Here is a 20,494-nt window from a genome sequence, read left to right on the forward strand (position 1 = left end):
ACATGGTATCTTGACACTAATGAAAAACCCTAAAGTACTGGAGCAAGGACTGATGCAAGAAAATTAGGGCTTAAAAAAAAAGTAGAGGAGGAAAACAGAACTCCAAAGGGGAGAGGGTGCATTTTGGTCATTTATATGGCTTTCTGCTCCCAAGTCTTCTACATGGCTAACGTCACAATGTGGTATGTAAACCTCTCAGGCAAATTTTTACAGACAAAGCATAACTTCTCTGAAAAGAAAGGTCTAAGCAAGAGAGATTTAATTTCTGTGAAACAGTGAATCAATTCTTATCTATTAACACAGTAAATACCATAATAGGAGCACTGTCCTGTTATAATAAACAGACGTGCTCAATTATTGTGTGCTTCTGCAGCTACTGATCTCTTCAGTAATTATACCATGCAATGAACTCTACATTGATATTATATTAATGTGTGGGGAGGAGACAACTTAAATAATAATTAAATCAAGACTCAATATTTCAGTGGAGCTTACATAAGGCCTGAGAACAAATGGTATATTTCTTAGAAGGAGTTAAAAAAGACATCTTGTTATCTGTTTCTAATTAAAAAGTTTACATATAAAAACTACCTTGAAACTCTAGTCTCTTAACTGTCCATTTCAAACAAATTAAACTGTCTATCATGTTTCATAATCACCTGTATTTGTCATATTAATAGCAATAATATCTTCAAAAATCATTTTACATAGATAATTTACAATAAAAAGAGAATGGTAAATTGAAAACTTTTTCTACAGAGACAAACAAAAGGATAAAGTTCAAGAAAAGTTCCTTACCCCTTTGCAGAACTGTCAAACAACTTCTATTGACCAAGAATAGCACACAGTAAACACACCAAACAAAAGAAATGATGAAAGATGTATTTACGTGTTCAGGGCCTTTATTTTTCTTTCTATTTCATATACACCCACACTGAACAGTCTGCATTGTGTTAATAAATAACCAGCAGCAACTAAGTGAACAGAGGAGGGTTTCGCTGTTGCTGTAAGGTACCAGACAGTTGCCTGGCACTGCGGATACAGTTCTCTACATATGAGCTGCATGCTCACATAAAAGACAGAGGATATAGGTTAATAGATGGATCCTTTAAAATACTAAATGTGATGGAAAGAAAGGGATAAAAAGCTGAAAAGCAATAGCTTTTTTTTTGTTTTTTGAATTGTCTACCTCTTTCAATTTGGGAAGGAACAAATCAATTTTAGGTACCATGTCCTGCCAGAGCACTATTTCACCAGGTTACTGGCTGTGGTTATTCAGAAATTTGCTGAACTAGAACCTCAAACTCTTCAACATTTAGAAATTTTTTATTATTTTTTCAAATGGCTTCTAATGCTGGCTCTATGAGTTATTCCATATACAGTTACTTTCCACATAACAACATGAATGTCAATGACAGACCACGTATACAGCAGGGGTCCCATAGATTATAATACTATATTTCTACCGTACCTATTTTATGTTTAGATACACAAATACTTACTTTTGTGTTACAACTGCCTACCATATTCAGTTCAGTAACATGCTATACAGGCTTGGAGCCTAGGGGCAATAGGCTACGCCATCTAGTTATGTGTAAGTGAACTCTATTACATTTGCACAAGGGCAAAATCGCCTAAGGACACATTTCTCAGAATGTATTCACATTGTTAAGCGATGCACGACTGTGTGTGTATGTGTGTGCACGCACGCACATGTATGTGTATAACATTCAGATCTAATAAAATTCTAAATATATCTTTCTATATCATTTTTTAAAATACAAGAAGAGTGTAAATAATACACATGAATTGGGAATAAACTGCACAAACTCAGAGGTCAGTGTTTTAGAATTTACCTTATTTATGACATTTAATACACAAATAAGAAAAATATCGTGTTGCATCACTCTGTGCCATTTTCAGTATTCGGAGCTTATACTTCATAAAAGTTTGTGTTCAAATGTCCTGTGACAGCCCAGAAACAATCACAGTAGAAGTAAACTCATATATATGCAGTTATTATATCATACATGACTTCTATATAATACGTAAATAACCTTGGAAGCAATTAATGTAAAAGATAGATGAATAGAAGTTGCTTTTCAAATTCAGGACATCAAAAAAAAAAAGCACTTATTCTTAATTTCAAACAAGATCTTCTCCTAAGCCTCCAAAGCTGGTCATCCAAAAAATGAGAGCAAGGAGCACAATCTGGTATTCAAAGATTATCAACATGTAAGATGGGCTATCTTAATCATCCAAAATGCCCAGGTCATATGCTCATCCTGTTCTGCCCTAGCCTCATTGCTCCTTCACGATGCTGGCCATATTTGTCCTCAACATCAAGAGTAGTTCAGACGGGTACACTGGGAGTCCTTGAGGTGTCATAACTCTGGGAGCAGGTGGCAAAGGAAATTCTGAGTGAGCTCTCCACTGACTCTAGTGCTGTCCATGCCTTTCCCATAAGCAACTCCTATTTTAAAAAAAAGACCAAGCATCCACTAGAACCAACCCAAGTAGGCCTATTTAATTAGGGCAAATGCTTGATATCCACTTCTTCATGTTAAACATACAGCCACACAGGCCTAGGAGGTCTGATTAATTTTAATATGCACGGTCCTGACAAGTGCCTCAAGGGTAACTGAGTGAAAAACACACATGCACGCACAGACACACAAAATCCTCCAGCTAGTCTTGACAAATCTGTTTCAGAAAAATGCTATGTATGCCGCCCAGATTAGAGTGTTGCTATTCAGCAAGGGCCTGGACCTTTAATGCAGGGAAAAGAGGCCTCAGAAACAGGTGGCTGGCTCTTCACTCTTGAATAAATGATATCCCCAAAAGCTGTGGCACATAAGCAACAAGAAGGACTGGCACATTCTCCTCATGTTTATTTGTAAATGTAGAGTCTGGGTCAATGGGCCTTCTCTAAGTGAGCTATGAATTGAAACTGAAAGTCTGGATGTGCTAGTTTCAGTGAAGGACAAGAAAACAGGTACACCATTTATCTGAGGGACTTAGAAAGTACTAGAAATGCTTGGGTAAAGAGAGGTTTGGAATGACTTGCACAGACCTGTTAGTAGACAAACTAATGTATCAGCAGGAATCAAATAGATTCTTTTTTTATTGAGCCAAATAGCCAAACAGGAAAAGAACGGTGGCTTGATTCTTAAGAGAAGATGAAGAAAATGAAGGCTGTAATCTTAAATATCACTACATTTTGTTAGCAAAAATACAAGCTCGAGTTAAAAAGAAAAATAGAAGCTTTCTGGGACAAATGATTTTCTTATAAAGACAACACTGGTACTCAGCTCCAGGACCTGCTATATAAAAAGATTACCAAGGGCAATCTCTGAGCCTTTACGATCCAAGCCAGAGGTATTTCAGGAAAATATAAATTAATTTCCTATAACACTAATGAAATAAACAATATCAGAATAAACTGCTCTGATGGATACCACTTGAAAAGGAGATGACAGTGAACAAGTTTCACTTTAGTGTTGAAAAATTACGAGGCTTCAAACTCGGCTAACTCAGTGCTAAAGTTAAAACACTTATTCCTGAAGAAATAGGCTCTACAGCATTTGAGGGTGTCTTCTTGTCCTGACCTTTAAAAAATAAACTCTTTTCTTTATCATCATTTTATGAGTGTCGATTTCCATACAGTGGTGCTTTTGAAAAGGGTGCCTGGAGGTTAGACTCTAGCTTGCTCTACAAGGAGAGAGACATTTTTCAGTGACAGACTGCATAGATGAACACATAGCCACAATGCATTAGGAGTAGCCTCCAACAGCAGCGGGAGTGTGAGGAACAAAACTTAAAAGGGCTCAATTGAAAAGTACCCTTGTTTGTCCTTCAGTGGAACAGCACTTACAAAGCCTCTTCATCATGTACTTTGTCAAAAGGACAGTGAGTAACTAAACAAAAGCAACTCAAACCTCTGCCAATTAAAGTATCTTTAGGCTTTTCCCCTGATCCGTTCACTTTTTATTTTTCCCACCCCATCAAATGTGATTTTAAAACAAGAGTGAATTTCAAAGTACCCCCTTCTTTGCCCAATTAATGAATGCTTTGGGATTTTGAACTTAGGAAAGCCAATCTCCATAATTTCCCCATAAAAATAGTAATTAAAAAGTTGGTAAGATTAAGAGGTAAATCTGAAGCTCTGGTTTAACTTGCCTGTTGATGTAATATGGTTCAGTTTAATTTCTAAAGGGCTGCTCAACAACAGACATTTAAATTATAAGAACAAGCATTGTGATTTATAATGTAAATTCAAACATCAAACATGCCATGCCTGTAGGGATGTTCACAAGGCCAAATATCATGCACCAGGGGCCTGTCTTTTCTACAGAACAATTACATGTAATTCTGTAGCACAGCACAGACGAAAATATACTGCTAATAATACCTTCTTTAGCACCCATAAAATAAGTCTGAAAACAGGGAAATAAATTTTATATCTATTTAGGGGATCTAATGGTCTTATAGGTCAAAACATTTGTAATAAAAATTAAAAGGACATTAACATAATTTCTGTAAAAAAATACAAGTATCATAGAAGGTGTAATCAATTGAAGTGAATTATTTTTGTGACAGACGCAAATATCAAGAAGATAAATTAAACGATAATGTTGATTCTTTCAAGTTTTAAAAGGATAAATAATGAACAATGGATATGTTACTGTTTTGTTCGTAAACATCCAGGAATAAACATAAAACTGTCCAATCCAATCCCACAAATGGTATAGGTGGGATTAAGTGGGTGTTTTAGGATATTTGCCTCCAAGAATTTGTACTGCATTGCACAATACGAGAGAGAGGGACAGGTGGGGGAATGTGAATGAAAATCCTGGTATTTCCTTTATCCAACAATGGTCTATGGTCTATAGACGATCCTGAGGGTGAAGGCTTGAGATCTGCCACCATACATACCTTTTGAAACTCATTGCATTATTTGCATTAGTTCTCAGAAGAGAACTCTTTTTTTTAAAGTCCATACTAAAGGCAATGAACTGCTTCATGTAAAGTAACACTAGGTAAGTTTGGTAATAAGTTGTGCCTTTAGGGTCTTGAAATATAAAATTGTGAGCAAAGATTATCTGAAGAAGTTTAGGGAAAAAGTTCTAGTTGTTTAAATAATGATGAAGTCTAGTTCTAGTAGAAGCAAAAATTTCACAAATAAATGCAGTTTCTCACACACAAGGAGCACACTCATCATGGCAAAACAATTTTGGAGGTGTAGGCGTCATGCTCAGAAGGAAGAACACTGACAGATACAGATGCTAAATAAAACTAAGCATATGTGGGATCTGAAAGGGGAACTACACACACACACACACACACACACACACACACACACACAGAGGCACATGCACACACTCAGGCACACAAAAGGAAGGAAAAGAAAAAAAGTAAAGTGATGGGGCAGGGGGAATAAACCATGTAAGGGAAAGCTAAAATCTTAGAAACTATGAAAATGTGGACTTCAATTATATTTGTCTTCAGCTCATATTCGCATTTACTGTGGAAATAGAAATATCACAAATCCAATGTAAAAACTGCCCCTCCTGGTTTCACATTGGTCACAAGTTTCAATTTAATCCCTATTAATTTAGAAAAAAAAATTTTTTGGAAAGTTATTGTTCATTTAGGCAACTGCCCAACAACATATTTATTTGGAGAAATGTATATAAATAAACTTCAAAGTAACTACCTGTCCTAGGATTTTTATGACTGTTGAGTTCGTTATTGTTCTTGTTGTTGATTACCTATCCTAAATTTCCAGATTTTGCAGCTCTGAATTCTGGTGTTTCAGTACATAAAAGTATTCTGGGAAAGGAGCATATTTTAACTACATAATATTAAAAATGTATAAAGGAGAATTATATTGAAATACATAATGTTTCTGGTATATCTAAAGTAACAATGTTTCAAGGTAGCTAGGGTGAAATAATGACAATAACTGGTACAATTCCAAGTTGTTTATAATTTACGAAGTACTTTGATATACATCACTTCATTTGTCTCCTTCAACAATCCTCTGATGATGAAAGCAGAGTAGTTAGCATTGCCAGCTGAGGGCAGATATTTATTACATTAATACAGTTATTATAGCAAATTAAAGGCAAGTAAATATATTTTTTTACAATGTAAATTATAAGGTAGATGCTCACTTTTAGACAAATTTAATTTACTTTAAATTAAAATTTGCATTTCCTGCAAATGATGCAAAATTCAAGAACCAAAATAGATAAAATTATATGCCCAAATGTTGCTAAATATCTGTAAATTAGCCCCTCAAAATTGATCAGAGACTAAACTACATAGATGTTAAACTATAATCGCTTAGTAATCAGTGGCAGACTCAGGATTGAAACTCAAACACTGAATACTAACTGTCTAATTGCTCTTTTTACATTGTGGATTCATTTGAAAGCCAAAGTTATGGATTATCTCCCCAAAAATGTACAAATAGATATATTTTCATCATTTTGCAAACAATCTCCAGGATTTATAAAGCCTCTGAAGAAACTCATGAATCCTGAGTCTGGAAACTCTGCTACCTCTGAGGAAAGCTGTTAGACACCTTGGGAGACTAGAAGGAACAGGAAAGGTCTTAACAGGAAGGTTACATTTCTCTCACCATATCCCCTAAGAAGAATTAGGAAAGGAGAGGTTGTGGAGGGAAAGATCCAATAATAAAATTGCCCCAATCTGGAGCCCATCGGAAGAAATACAAACTGTCTCCCACACCAGCTCTATTTACCTAGAAAGGGGTGCTTGTCTCCATTATGTTGAAACACTATTAAAGAACAAGTTACAGCTTTAAATTCTGGAAAATTTTTCAAAAATCAAGCCAATTCACTTCTCACTTTACCTATAGCAATTGAAGAGAATTATTATCTATGGCCACTAATCCATAGGTAATGTTACCATATCTTCTTAGAGAAGTATGCTATATTAAAGTCATTTAAAAGATTAATGTAAATATAAACTTTGCACTTGTGTAAAAATCACTTCATGTGTGTATTTTAGTTTTATATCTTGGGTATGAAAATATCTTGCTTTATGACCTAGGAGAATATTTTGACCTCTAAGTCACAGAAAAAAATGAAAATAAATGATCTTACAATGCAATAAGGATAGGGGTATACATATGAGAAGAAGGTTGGAGAAGATGGAATAAATGAGTCAAACAGGGAAGGAGGTAAAAGAAGAGTGTGAGGGTATATTTAAAAAGAGAAAGGCAGAAACTGTTTAAAAACACAAATTACACCTGATCAGTTTGTAGGGGAGAGTTAGCGAGGCTACAAAATGTCAATTAGTAGGTTGACTGTCATCCACAGTTAAGAGAAACAAGCACCTCCAAAGTCTCAAGCCCATTATTAGGAAGTGAAGCACAGAGAAATCAAGAACACTTTATTTAGACAATCACACGCTATTGTAGAAGACGGAATGTAAATACACAATAATAATGTGGTAAGAACTATAGAGATGAGTTAGTATTAGCAGTGTAGACTGACTTGAATTCTGACAAAGTTGTTTAAGGAAATCACTGAGTCTTAAGAAGTGAATAAAAATTCATCAGGTAGGTAAGACGGGAAACGACATTTAAGGCAGTGGAACGGCATGTGAAACAGCACAGTAATATTAAAAACAAAGAGTGTTGAGAGAACTACATGTGATTTGACAAGATTGCATGACATGTACTTTGAAGAGTGGTAGAAAATAAGGTTAAGGGGGAACAATAGGGTAGAGTCGGATTACATATGATTTTGTAGTCAATGCTAAGGAATTTTTAGCTGATAGTACTTTTGTTCTAATTCGAGTTCCTCCATATAATAACACGAGCAAATCAGTAAGCCTCATTTACTCATTTTAAAGATAAGAACTTATACTAATTGAAGTGTTTTTGAAGATTACATGAAACAGCCCACATAACACCTGGCAGGAGAGTTGGACATTTGTTACGATCTCTCCCTTCCTTTACCCAAGGCAGCAAGAGGGCAACACTGAAGCAGTAGAAACATTCTTTTCACAAATATTTCACTTCCCTCAAAGATAAGGGGTTTAACACTACAGAAAAAACTGACAAATAAATGGACAATTTTATCTGAGTAAGGATAACAATGGAGGCAAATAACGGTTCTTAGAGAGGTAAAAAGGTGAAAATAGCACGTGTATACAACTCATAGAAATTTAGGCTTGGGGGCAAGAAGAATAGACTTGTAGATAGAAGGGATGGAAATCAATGAAAAGCGAGTTGTGTTTGTTGTGGTTCTAGAAGGAAGAAACTTAACTGTGTGAATAAGCTGAAATGGCCATTTCAAAGAGATGCTGAAGCTGACATAGACATGAATATAGAAAGATTAAAATAAGCGAGTTAAAATCTTGTACCTGTAAGGATTCTATTTTAATTGAGATTTCTAAGGTTCTTGACATGGTAAAAATTATTTTCACCTCAACTGTAATTAGCCTAAAGTTTGAATGAAAATCGAGTTTAAATCAGACTCCTCAATTTAACTGCTGATCTACAATTATGGCCACTCCTGCACACCTGGAAGTTGAGAACACAAGACACTGATGGATACTTATCTACCTTTACTTACTGGCAAAATTAAGACAGTCAGTTGCCTTCGATTTGTTTAAATTTAATGAAATGGTCTTTAAAACTAAGATGGTAACACTATTTCCAAAATATAAAAAACAAAAGCAAGAAAACAATATCTGAATGTATGATGCAACTGAAAGGGAAAAAAGGAACCTGGACCAATAAATCATGAACTGCATTCTTGCTTTAGATTTAACATCAACTGCTGTGTGATCTCAGGCATATATATCTGTGTCTTGGTCTCTCTCTTTCTAAAATGAGAATGGAGTCCTAAAATGTATCTATGTTCCACTCGAATTTTTAATTCCTATTATTCCACAATTATTTTGCTCTCATTTTTCTAAAACAAATTTTTTATTAAGGTACCCTCCAAGGCATTATTTTTGAGCAGTAAAAACTGAGTTAATCTCCCATTAAAAGTTTTCTGGAAAATTGATCACTATTGAGGCATAAGAAATTTACTTTAGTAGAAAACTATTAATCACTACTATTACTCAATGCTATTAAATATTTCAGATAATATATGATTCAATATTTAAAGTTTAGATACACATGTGTGAAATGATAATAGTAAATGATTATTTGGCAAAATCTCTCACTGGAAGGAACAGCAATAAGTACTGGTTAAGGGCATAGATTCTAGTCTAAGGTTGACTTTAGGCTGAAAAGTGACCCTGACTTGGTCACTTTAAAACATATTTAATTATCAGTTGCCTCATCTGGAAATAGAGATAATAGGAATGAGGATATTGAGATCATGTGAATGGTATTCCCTGAAACTGGAATGGCTATACACAGGGGCCCTGGTTATAAGGTTTTCATCAAGACTGAAAGAAGCATTTTATATAAATTATTTAACATTGTAGTTAACACATAATATACACTTAATACATGGTAACAATTTATATATTTATATATAGTAATTTATATATTTTAATGCATTTCCCTTTAATACATATTTCTTCAATGTCTTGATAGAGGAATTATAGAAATTATGTGTCACATAATGTCATATTAAATTTCATTGTCACTCTTAACTGTTAGGTTTAATAGCTGAAGACCAACCGATAGACCATGGTTATCACAAAATATAATGTAACTATGTTACATAGGTCAGATACTTAAAACCATGAATAGACTATGCATTTTAGCATTCCATTCAGTTAAAGTGACACTGGATAAATGAGAATAAATAAGAATCAGAGCTTTTTGTGTAATGACAGGGAAAATTTCTCATAGAAAAAAAGATGCAAACCAAATATATCAATATATTATTCTCCTATTTATAAGTTGCAAAATATTTTAATTAATCACTTGAAAAATAGGCTGGCTAAAATGAAAGAGAGCTGTCTTTTCTTCAACCCATATGCAAATCTACTTTTCTTTGTAACCATTTCACCTCAGTGGCCTCCTTTTGTATGGCGCACTATTCTTTTCTAACTTCTGAATTTGTGTTAGTTTGCTGTTGGCAGGGGTAAGGTCGGAAATAATACGGACTTTCTATTGAAATCTGCTTTCCCCCCCTCGATGAAAGGAAGCAAAGACATGAATATGGCACCCTCATAATGATTTAGCTGGGGCTTAATGAAATTTTCATCACAACCTGCTGTTCATTTTAATGGCCTTTGAAAAACAATGGCAAAAATAGCTTGAGGGAAGAAAAGATTTTTCTGTGGCATATATTTGTGAGCTTAACATTTAGTTACATTCACTCTATATCTGCTTCCCTCATAGTCATGATGTTGTTCCCATTACAGACCTATGAAAATATTTTGTAGTTTTTAGAGTATAAGTTTTTTAGTTATTTTGTTAAATTTACTCCTAAGTATTTTATTCTTTCTGATACTATGTTGCATCACAGAGCTTTGGAACATTTGTGCTGTACATAGTGTCATTGTCCTGATGCTTAGATGATGTAAGGTTTTGGTGACTATTCTCAGGTCAAATCATACCCTTTGATTAATGAAGTCATTGAAGCCAATGTAGCTTACCAGTTGTTGGAAGAGTCGTATATCTCTCCATATATACATGTGTATATATAATATATTTATATTATATAATATATAATATAAATATAATTTATATTTATATAATATACATAATATAAATATACATAATATAATATAATTTATTTTATATAAATACATAATATAATATAATTTATTTTATATAATATACATAAATAATATAATTTATTTTATATAATATAAACATAATATTTTATATAATATATTGTTTTATATAAGTATAATTATTTTATATATAATATATTTTATTTTATATTATATTTATATATCTTATATTTATATAAGATATATTTATATTTATATTATATTATAATTATATAACATATATTTATATTATATTATATTTATATAAGATATATTATTTATATAATATATATAATTTATATTTATATTATGGATATCCATTTTTCTTTCTTTGTAATTTAAAAAAGCAAAGTTCTGTCAACATTCTACTATTCTTTTTTATGATAGAATTTTTGCTTTGTTACTGTTTTTTTGGTGATTAAGATGATTGCCTTACTCAAATACATAAATTACTCCTTGATGCATCTCTCCCATCATTGCAGTTATTAGATAACATTCTTGTCATAGCAAATTCTCAATAAAAGTGAGTCTATTTGTAGTTTTGTATATTCAAAGTACATGTCAAAGAATCTTGTGTATGTAAACATCAATGCGTCTTAGTGGTTCTATGTTTATGCTAAAATTACCTTTCTGAAACTAACACTTTTAGATGCTTGCTTTGTGCAATTTATATTCCAATCTTTCATAAATACTACCTCTGTGTTTTCTCTTTGTCTTTATTTACCAAGTCACTCCTCAGCTCAGCTTTTAATATATTTGTAGAGAGGAAAGTACAAAAGGAACATTGTCGTAGGAAATAAAATAATAAAAACATTCTCATGTTCAGGTACAATAGTGACGTTTCTTTGTGTCTACCTTTCCTGCTATGGACGCTCTATTGCTCTATTTCTTCTTTTATACCCAAGTTGTTCTTACTAGATATTACCCTTTTCTAATTTCCAGTAGTTCTTTTTTTTGGGGGGGGATGGAGTCTCGCTTTGTCACCCAGGCTGGAGTGCAGTGGCACCATCTTGGCTCACTGCAACCTCCACCTCCGGGGTTCCAGCGATTCTCCTACCTCAGCCTTCCAAGCAGCTGGGATTACAGGTGCCCAGTACCATGCTCAGCTATTTTTTTTTTTTTTTTTTTTTTATTTTTAGTAGAGACGGGGTTTTACCACGTTGGCCAGGCTGGTCTTAAACTCCTGACCTCAGGTGATCCGCCCACCTTGGCCTCTCAGAGTGCTGGGATTACAGGTGTGAGCCACTGTGCCTGGCCCCCAGTACTTCTTAATGTCTCCTGCTAAGAAAATTAGGTGGGGGAGGTATCTATCTCCTGTGCTCTTTCCTGTTGGGACTTACTCACTGGGTTTGGCATGTCATACACTTCCAAATTAAGAGTCTATGTATCCACTTAGAAGTCAATATGCTACATTGGGGAATACCAAGGCCATATACCAAATTCCTATGGAGAACATCATCTAAAGTTAAATCCCCAAAAGCTACTTTTAAAATACAACACATACTATCACAAAGCTGGTTCTTGGTAGACCTTAGCCCTGAACTCCGAAGGCATCTCAAATGAAAATTAAAAATTAACATGAGAGGGAAACACTTCCTAACTCATTCTATGAAGCCGGCATTACCAACCAAAAACAGATAAAGATGTTACATAAAATGTAATGGTATATCTCATAAACATAGATGTAAAAATCCTCAATAAAATATTAACTGATCAAATCCAACAATCTATCAAAGTAACTATAAATCATAACCTAGTAGGATTTATTCCAAGTTTGCAAAGCCTTGTTTAGCATTTGAAAACCATATCAACGGTCTAATGAAAAATAAGCATAGATATCAACAGATGCAGAAGAAATATTTGACAAATTCTAACAATTACTCATAATAAAAACTCTCAGCAAACTAGGAATAGTGTGGGGCCTTCTCACCTTGGTAAAAAAAAAAAAAAATTACAAAAATCCCACAGCTAACATCATACTTAATGGTGAGAATTAGATGCTTTCCCCCTTATAATCAAGAACAAGCCAAGGATGTCCCCTCTTACTGCTCTTACTTACTCAGCATTGTACTGAAACTCTTAGCTAATGCAAGAAGACAAAAAAAAAAAAGTGCACATCTTTAAAAGGAGTAAGTACAACTGTCTTTGTTTGCAGATGACATGATTGTCTACGTAGAAAATTTCAAGGAATCAGTGAAAACTACTAGAGCTAATAGTGAGTCCTGAAAGGCCAAAGGATGCAAGGGGAATATGCTAGTCAGTTTCCCATATTTCAGCAACAAACAATTGAAATATAAAATTAAAAAGATAATATAATTTATATTTACATTTAAATTTTTACATCAAAAAATAAATAGTAGGTATAAATGTAACAAAGTATGTTTAAGATCTATATGTGGAAAACTATGAAACTCAACAGGAATCATTAAAGATCTTCATAAATAGACATTTTATGTTCATGAATATGATAACTCGGGATTTTTAAGGTGTCAATTCTTCCCAACATGATCTACAGGTATAACACAATCCCAATACAATCCAAGTAAGTTATTTTGTGGATATCAACAAATTGATTCTAAAGTCTAAAAGAAAAGGTAACAGATCCAGGACACCAACATAATATTGAAGAAAAAGAAGAAAGTTGGAGGGCTGACACTACTCAACTTCAAGACTTATTATCAAGCTACGGTAATCAAGACAGGATGATATTGGCAAGACGATAGACCAACTGATCAATGGAACAAAATACAGAGGGCAGAAATAGATCTACACAAATACGTTCAATTGATCTTTGGCAAGGAAAAAGACAAGTCAACGAAGAAATAATGGTCCTTTCAATAAATGGTCTTGGAATAATTGGACTTCTATATGCAAAACAAAAACAAAAACAAAAACAAACCAAATGAATGCAGACACGGAGCTACTTTTTACAAAATTTAACTCAAAAGGGATCATAGACCTAAATTGCAAAATGAAAAACTATACTAACTTCAAGAAGACAAGATAGGAGAAAATCTAAGTGACCCTGGATTATGTGATGATTGCTTACAGACATCAAAAGCATAATCCATGCAAAACAATAATTAGATTTTATTTAAATTATTTATTCCTCAAAAGACAATGTTAAGACAATGCAAACACAAGCTGCAGACTGCTAGAAATATTTGCAAAATACATTTCTGACAAAGAACTTGTATACAAAATATACTAAGAACTCTAAAAACTCATTGACAAGAAAATGATTCAGTTAATAAATCAACAAAAGAGCTAACCAGCCACCTCATTAAAGGCATATAAGCACACAAAAGATGCTGAACATTACTTAAAATTAGATGACTACAAGTTAAAACAATGAGATACCACTACACATCTATTTGAATGAATAAAATAAACTGACAATATCAAATTCTGATGAGAATTTGGAACAATAGAAACTTAGATTCATTCCTCGTGGGAATGCAAAATCTTACAGCCACTTTGGAAGATAGTCTGGCAGTTTCTCCCAAGGCTAAAATATAATCTTGTCATAAATTCCAGCATTCGCATTCCTAAGTATTTCCCCAATTGGGCTGAAAACTTATGCCCACATAAAAATCTGCACATGAGTATTAATAGAAGCTTTATTCATAATAACCAAAAGCTAGAAGCAACCAATATGTGCTTTGACAGGCAAAAAGAATTTATAAAATAGTGGTATATTCATACAATGGAATATTATTCACTGATAAAAAGAAATGAGCTATCAAGCTATAAACAGCTATGGAAGAACCTTAAATTACTAAGTGACAGAGCCAGTCTGAAAAAGCCCCATGCTGTATTATTCTGATTATATGATTTTCTAGGAAAACTAGAAAGTAAAAAGATCAGTGATTACTTGGGATTCTGGGGAAAAAGCGGGACGAATAGGTGAAACACAGGATAGTTTGGAGTGGTGAAGGTTATTCTACATGATACCGTCAGTGGTAAATAAGTGACAAGATACATTTGTCAATGCATACTGCATTATACATCGTACATTTCTATGCATTTGTACACATAAATGTATAATACAACATAAAAAGTGAACCTTAACATAAGCAAATTAAAAAATATCATTGAGGAGTGTGAGGGACACCAGTAAAGGATACAGAACTAATTTAACTGTGTTAAAAATATATGAAACAATTTCACTGAATGGGGTGGGGGAAAAGTAAATTAGTAAGTTACCTTAGTAACTTTGGAAATGAATGGAATCTGTAAGACTAAAAGCAAAAGGACCAATACACTGTACTCTAGTTGACAAAGATATTTCCTATGGTAGTAGCAGTTAATTATTCTGATACTCTTCTACATGTATACTAGAACTGAACAATTATATAAATGAATGTTGGTTAGTAGGAGCCATATTTCTCACTGTTGGGGTGGAAATGTACAGATCAATAAGAAACGAAGCTGCAATAATCCATGCAGAAATGGATTCAAGTTAGAGACATTAGTAAGAACTCATGTTCAGCTTAATATAGACAAGTATAGAAATATTTATAAATATATACATATATAGGTTAGTATATAAACATATATTTTCATCACTCTGTCCGCTCAGAGGCCCTCAAAGGAATGATACGTCAGAAGCAAGGGGTATACCCAGCATCCAGATCTTGCATTCTAATATTCTCCAATAAAAGGAGCCAGAGCTTCTTGGAGATATGGATGATTTTAGCACTGGAGCAAGACATATACAAAATGAGACCCCAGGATCTTACAGTGTCAGAAAGAAAAGAAATGCTAAACTAATAATAACAATCATTATCATGACCACAATAGTGGTATGTAAAAATGACACCCAAAATATGAAATAAATACTCATGGATCCATACTGATGTAAAAAATGATTGAATGAAACAATAAATGGTAAAGAAGAGATAAATCTACCATATAGAAAAATCCAAATAAATTATGTAGACACTCCAACTCTAGTAACATAACTCCCTATTCCTTAGTATGGCTTGTACAGAGCTCCTCCCCTCCAAAGAGTATGGTGTAGAAAGGGGACAGAGAGCAAGTTTACAGTGGAGAAACTTGCAAAACACTACTTCAGCCAATGAACAAGGTCAACACCAACATTCTTAATTACATAGAAAGTATGTAACTGATATGAGGTGAAAAAGGTGGTATTTTACTTCTGTGGTCTTCCTCCCAAAACTCCAAATCTCATCTGATTGAGACAAACATCAGACAAATTCCAGTAGAGAGACATCCTGCAATATATCTGAACAGCACTCCTCAAAACTCTGAAGGTCATGAAAAACAAGGACATTCTGAGAAGCTGTCACAGCCAAAAAAAGCCTAAGAAGACATGACAACTAAATATAATGTGTTACCCTTGATGGTATCTTAAAACAGAAAAAGCACACTTGGTAAAAACTAAAGAAGTTTAAATCAACTCTGGACTTCAGTTAATAATAATGTATCAATGTTGGTTCATTATTTTAACAAAACATACCATACTAATGTAAGATGTTAATAAGAGAGGAGACTGTGTATACAGATGGAATACATGGGAACTCTGTACTAGCTGCTTAATTTTTCCGTAAATCTAAAACTGTTTTTTAAAAATAAAGTGAATGTATAAATTACAATAGTAAATCACGGCCATACTTCAGAATATTTGACAGTCATTTCTTTCCTTTTTTTTTTTTTTTTTTTTTGAGACAGAGTCTCACTCTGTTGCCCAGGCTGGAGTGCAATGGCCCAATCTTGGCTCACTGCAATCTCCCCCTCCCAGATTCAAGCTATTGTCCTGCCTCAGCCTCCCAAGTAGCTGGGACTGCAGGTGCACACCACCACGCCTGGCTAATTTTTGTATTTTTAGTAGAGATGGGGTTTCAACATGTTGGCCAGGCTGGTCTCAAACTCCTGAACTCAGGTGATCCACCTGCCTCGGCCTCCCAAAGTGCTGGGATTATAGGCATGAGCCACCATGCCCAGCCTTGGCAGTTATTTCTTTTCAAAGTATATTACTTGGCAGAAGACACACTCATACTATAATTCTAAATGAAACAGGAAGCACAATATTTTAAAAGTACAGATACTCCTAGATTTATGATACGGTTATGTCCTTAAACCCTTTTTAAGTTGAAAATATCGTTAAGTAAAAAATGCATTTAATTCAGCTAACCTACTGAACATCATAACTTAGCCTTGCCTACCTTAAACTTGCTCAGAACACATATGTTGTTAGCCCACCATAGGGCAAAATCATCTGGCAACACAACATACTGTGGAGTATCATTGTTTACCCTCTTGACTGCATGGCTGACTGGGAGCTGTGGCTCCCTGCCGCTGCCCAGCAATGAGACAGAGTATCCTACTGCATACAGGAAAATATCAAAATTCAAAATCTGAAGTATGGTTTTATTGAATGTGTGTTGCTTTTGCATTATCTTAAAGTTGATAAATCTTAAGTGGATCCATTATAAGTTGGGGACCGTCTGCATAAAGCTAATCATAAAAAATTAGCAGAATATATGAAAATAAACACTAAAAAACACATCCTAAGAATCCTATTAACCTCATATTAACATTGTAAGGAAGAAAATAAAAATCACCTGCAGCTATGACTTCATGCAAGAAATTACAATGCAATCAAATCTATTAAAATATCAAAAATATAAAAAAATTCAGATAAGAGATCCCATTTTGCATTTCTGTAACTTCCTACACCTTTCAAAGAGGAAGAAAAAAGTTTTTTAAGTTTAGCATATTTCACAAGTATTCTAAACTCAGTTACTGAAGCAGTATAAAAATAATTAAACATTATTGCTATTTCACACATGAATAGCTATGACTTCAGGTGATTTTTATTTTCTTCCTTATAATGTTTTATATTTTTAAGATAATTATGATAAAACTGTATTATTTTTAATATTAGGAAACAATCCACCATTTTAAAAACATAAGGTTGTCTGGATCCCCCTCAACACTGCATTTTTATCTCCATGAGAATAGAAGGACATGTAACAAAATATCCAAAATCTTTGGCTGACAAGAATATCTCTAAAATTCTTTCCAATTCTCAGATCATGAGAACTGCATAAATTGTAACCAAAATCCAGGTCCCAGTTATGTACTTGGTAGGGAACCAGACATATTTAATTGTCACATGGCTGTCACATATACAGGATAACAGAATTTTGTGTCAGATATCCTCATAATTTACCAGTGTCCTAACAGACTAGAAATGAGCCCAACTTATTGTTACACAGTATACGTGCAGTGTATTTTTGTTATAAAGTATGTCTGCACATCATTGTTTGTTTGCTTTAAATTTCCACCTGATTGAAACAGGAGGCATGTCCTTGTGTGCAATATGGCACCCATGCTTAGGATGGACAGAGGTTTAAACAGGAGTTAGTAAGCATGTGTAACATAAAGGACGATTGTCAATTACGCATAAGTTTGTACAATTTGCAACAGTTATTTTATTGGCTTGTTTGCTTTAAGATTAGTCCATTTGCATATCACCTGAAGGCTCCTATTAGGGACTATTAAAGAGATTTAGAGGATAAAATCTTAAAAGAAAGACTTTCTGGAAGTTGAACAAATAGGAACTTAAGCATATCTAAAAGTTAAAGAATCACTAATTTGTAAATATATAATAGTCCTAACCATATTAATTTTTGACTATACAAGAAACAGGATAAGATGAATCAATGTATAAAGGTTACGAAATGTAGTGAAATTCTACATTAATCCTCAAGGGAAAAAAAAAAAAAACGAAGAGAAACAAACTAGACTGCAGATATTTGACAAGTAGGTGACTACTCCCGGCTCTGCTGCCAGATTCTATTCTTGAACCTTTTTCACTCAACTGATTTACTCATATGTGAAAATAACATCACAACATAAATTAATGATTTAAAAAATTGAGATAGGGCTAAGTGCTTCTGAAAAAAATATACCAACCGTCTTCATAGCAATAGGTTTCCATTTTGTCCAATTTAAGAGTATAAATCAAAAAACAAATCAAGAAGTTAAAATCAAAGTATTAAAATCAGGACACAGCACCAAGTTTGTTTTCTTTTCCAGTCTTTACCTTCTGGCTCGTTTTTGATGAGCTCTTCCATTTTTCTCTGCTTCAAGGTGTCAACAACATCAGCTAAACTGCCCTTGCGCCGTTCAGGAGTTCCCAGGGCTGTACTAGACAAGGACTCGCCACTCTGTCGCCCACCTTCTTCTGCCTTCTGAGGTGAGGTAGATGAGTTGTGTGGGGCAAATGAAGACATAACTTTATTGCCATCAACTTCCTGAAAGAGAAAGCAAAGGGACAAATAATTGTTTACCTGAAAGAGAAAGCGAAAGGACAAATAATTGCTCAAAATTCAGTAACTTAAAAAAATTGGTTATACGGCTTATTCGGCTGAAAGATTAAAAAGTGAAATGTCACTCTGCAAGAGGCAAAGAAACCAAGAAATTCTGAAAAAGAATAAATGAAGTTTTCATGGTAGTACTAGAGTAAGTCAAAGATCTATTCAAAGGAGAAACCAAAATACGGAGAGTCTCTCCTTTAAACTGAGTATAAATGACAATATAGTCTTATACGAAGCCTTTATTATTAGATTTGCTTATTTTCCTGCTTTTGTTTGACAGTCTCAGATTTTCCTATGGATATTAAATGTAGTGATCATTTGTGTTAAACTTCCTGACTTTGTAATATTTAAACAAATATCATTACACACAATTTATGTTCATTTTCAGTAGCTGCCTCTCCTTGATAATACTCTAAAGTTTTAGTTTTTCCACCTGCCTCTCCTTCTTTTAAGAAAGCATCCATCACACAGGTTATTTGACATCAGACAAGAATATTCCAAGTTCAATTTTGCCTATGATGAAGACATTTTCAACTTCATTTGTTACATGAAGCACAGTTTGTCAATACTCTTTGCTATTTTGTATTTTAATCCTCATTTGCCCTATAAAATAAGGTTCGCTGCAGTTTTTGCTTCTTCATAATCATGTGGGTATGTGAATAAAAATAATTTATTGTATGGTTCTAAAATGTAAATATCTTTTTATAGTCTATTGTCATTTTCTCACATATTCTAGCACAACTCTGGTAATTTGTGTAATATTTGGGGACTATTTTGTGTAAAACATATTAAGTTGATTTTTTAGAAATTATCGGGGAGTGATAACGAAATGATAAAGAAAAATTAATTTTCCTGCTTAACGATTTTCCCTGTATAGTCTCTTACTTCCATAATCCTTTACCTTTCACAAAACAGACATCTTAAACATAAAGCTGTATCCTAAGATCTTTGAGTCTCACCCTAAAAATAGTTCTTAATTCTACAACATTAAAAGTTTGCATTAAAATATATTTGAGTGTGTGCCTATTTAATATTCAGGATATTAGATTATATCTGTTTGCACATTTCTTCTCTACCTATTTGAGACACAGTAATACAATCTGTTGACTTCTAAAAAGTAACAAATCACACTGATTGATACTCAATATTTTTAAGGTTAATGCAATATTTTTGACTAGCTTAAAAATATGCTAACATACTTGGTTTAAAAACCATCAGTGTAATTTAAAAAAAATAGATTAAAAATAGAGATGTCAACACAAACATAATCTGTTAATATGTTTTTTTTGTTAACAGATATTAGTGAGTACAGGGACAACAGGCTATGTTACAAACATCAGTTTGTTGCATGTGGCTGAGGCATGTGGGGAAGGCAAAAAAAAAATGTGCACAACAGAATCTTCCAAATTATAATTCTAAAT

General features: G+C 33.6%; 1 protein-coding gene across 2 annotated transcripts in view; it reads right to left on the reverse strand.

The window, feature by feature from the left end:
• SOX5 (SRY-box transcription factor 5) overlaps positions 1-20,494 on the reverse strand; it is a 415,087-nt gene that overhangs the window by 292,167 nt on the left and 102,426 nt on the right. For both annotated transcript variants that reach the window (XM_032159826.2, XM_032159831.2), the window contains exon 3: positions 18,800-19,010. In XM_032159826.2, coding sequence (XP_032015717.1) covers positions 18,800-19,010 — 211 coding nt within the window. The remainder of the gene's footprint in view (positions 1-18,799; positions 19,011-20,494) is intronic.

The sequence above is a fragment of the Hylobates moloch genome, unplaced genomic scaffold (assembly GCF_009828535.3).
Source record: "Hylobates moloch isolate HMO894 unplaced genomic scaffold, HMol_V3 SCAFFOLD_8, whole genome shotgun sequence".
Lineage (NCBI taxonomy): Eukaryota > Metazoa > Chordata > Mammalia > Primates > Hylobatidae > Hylobates > Hylobates moloch.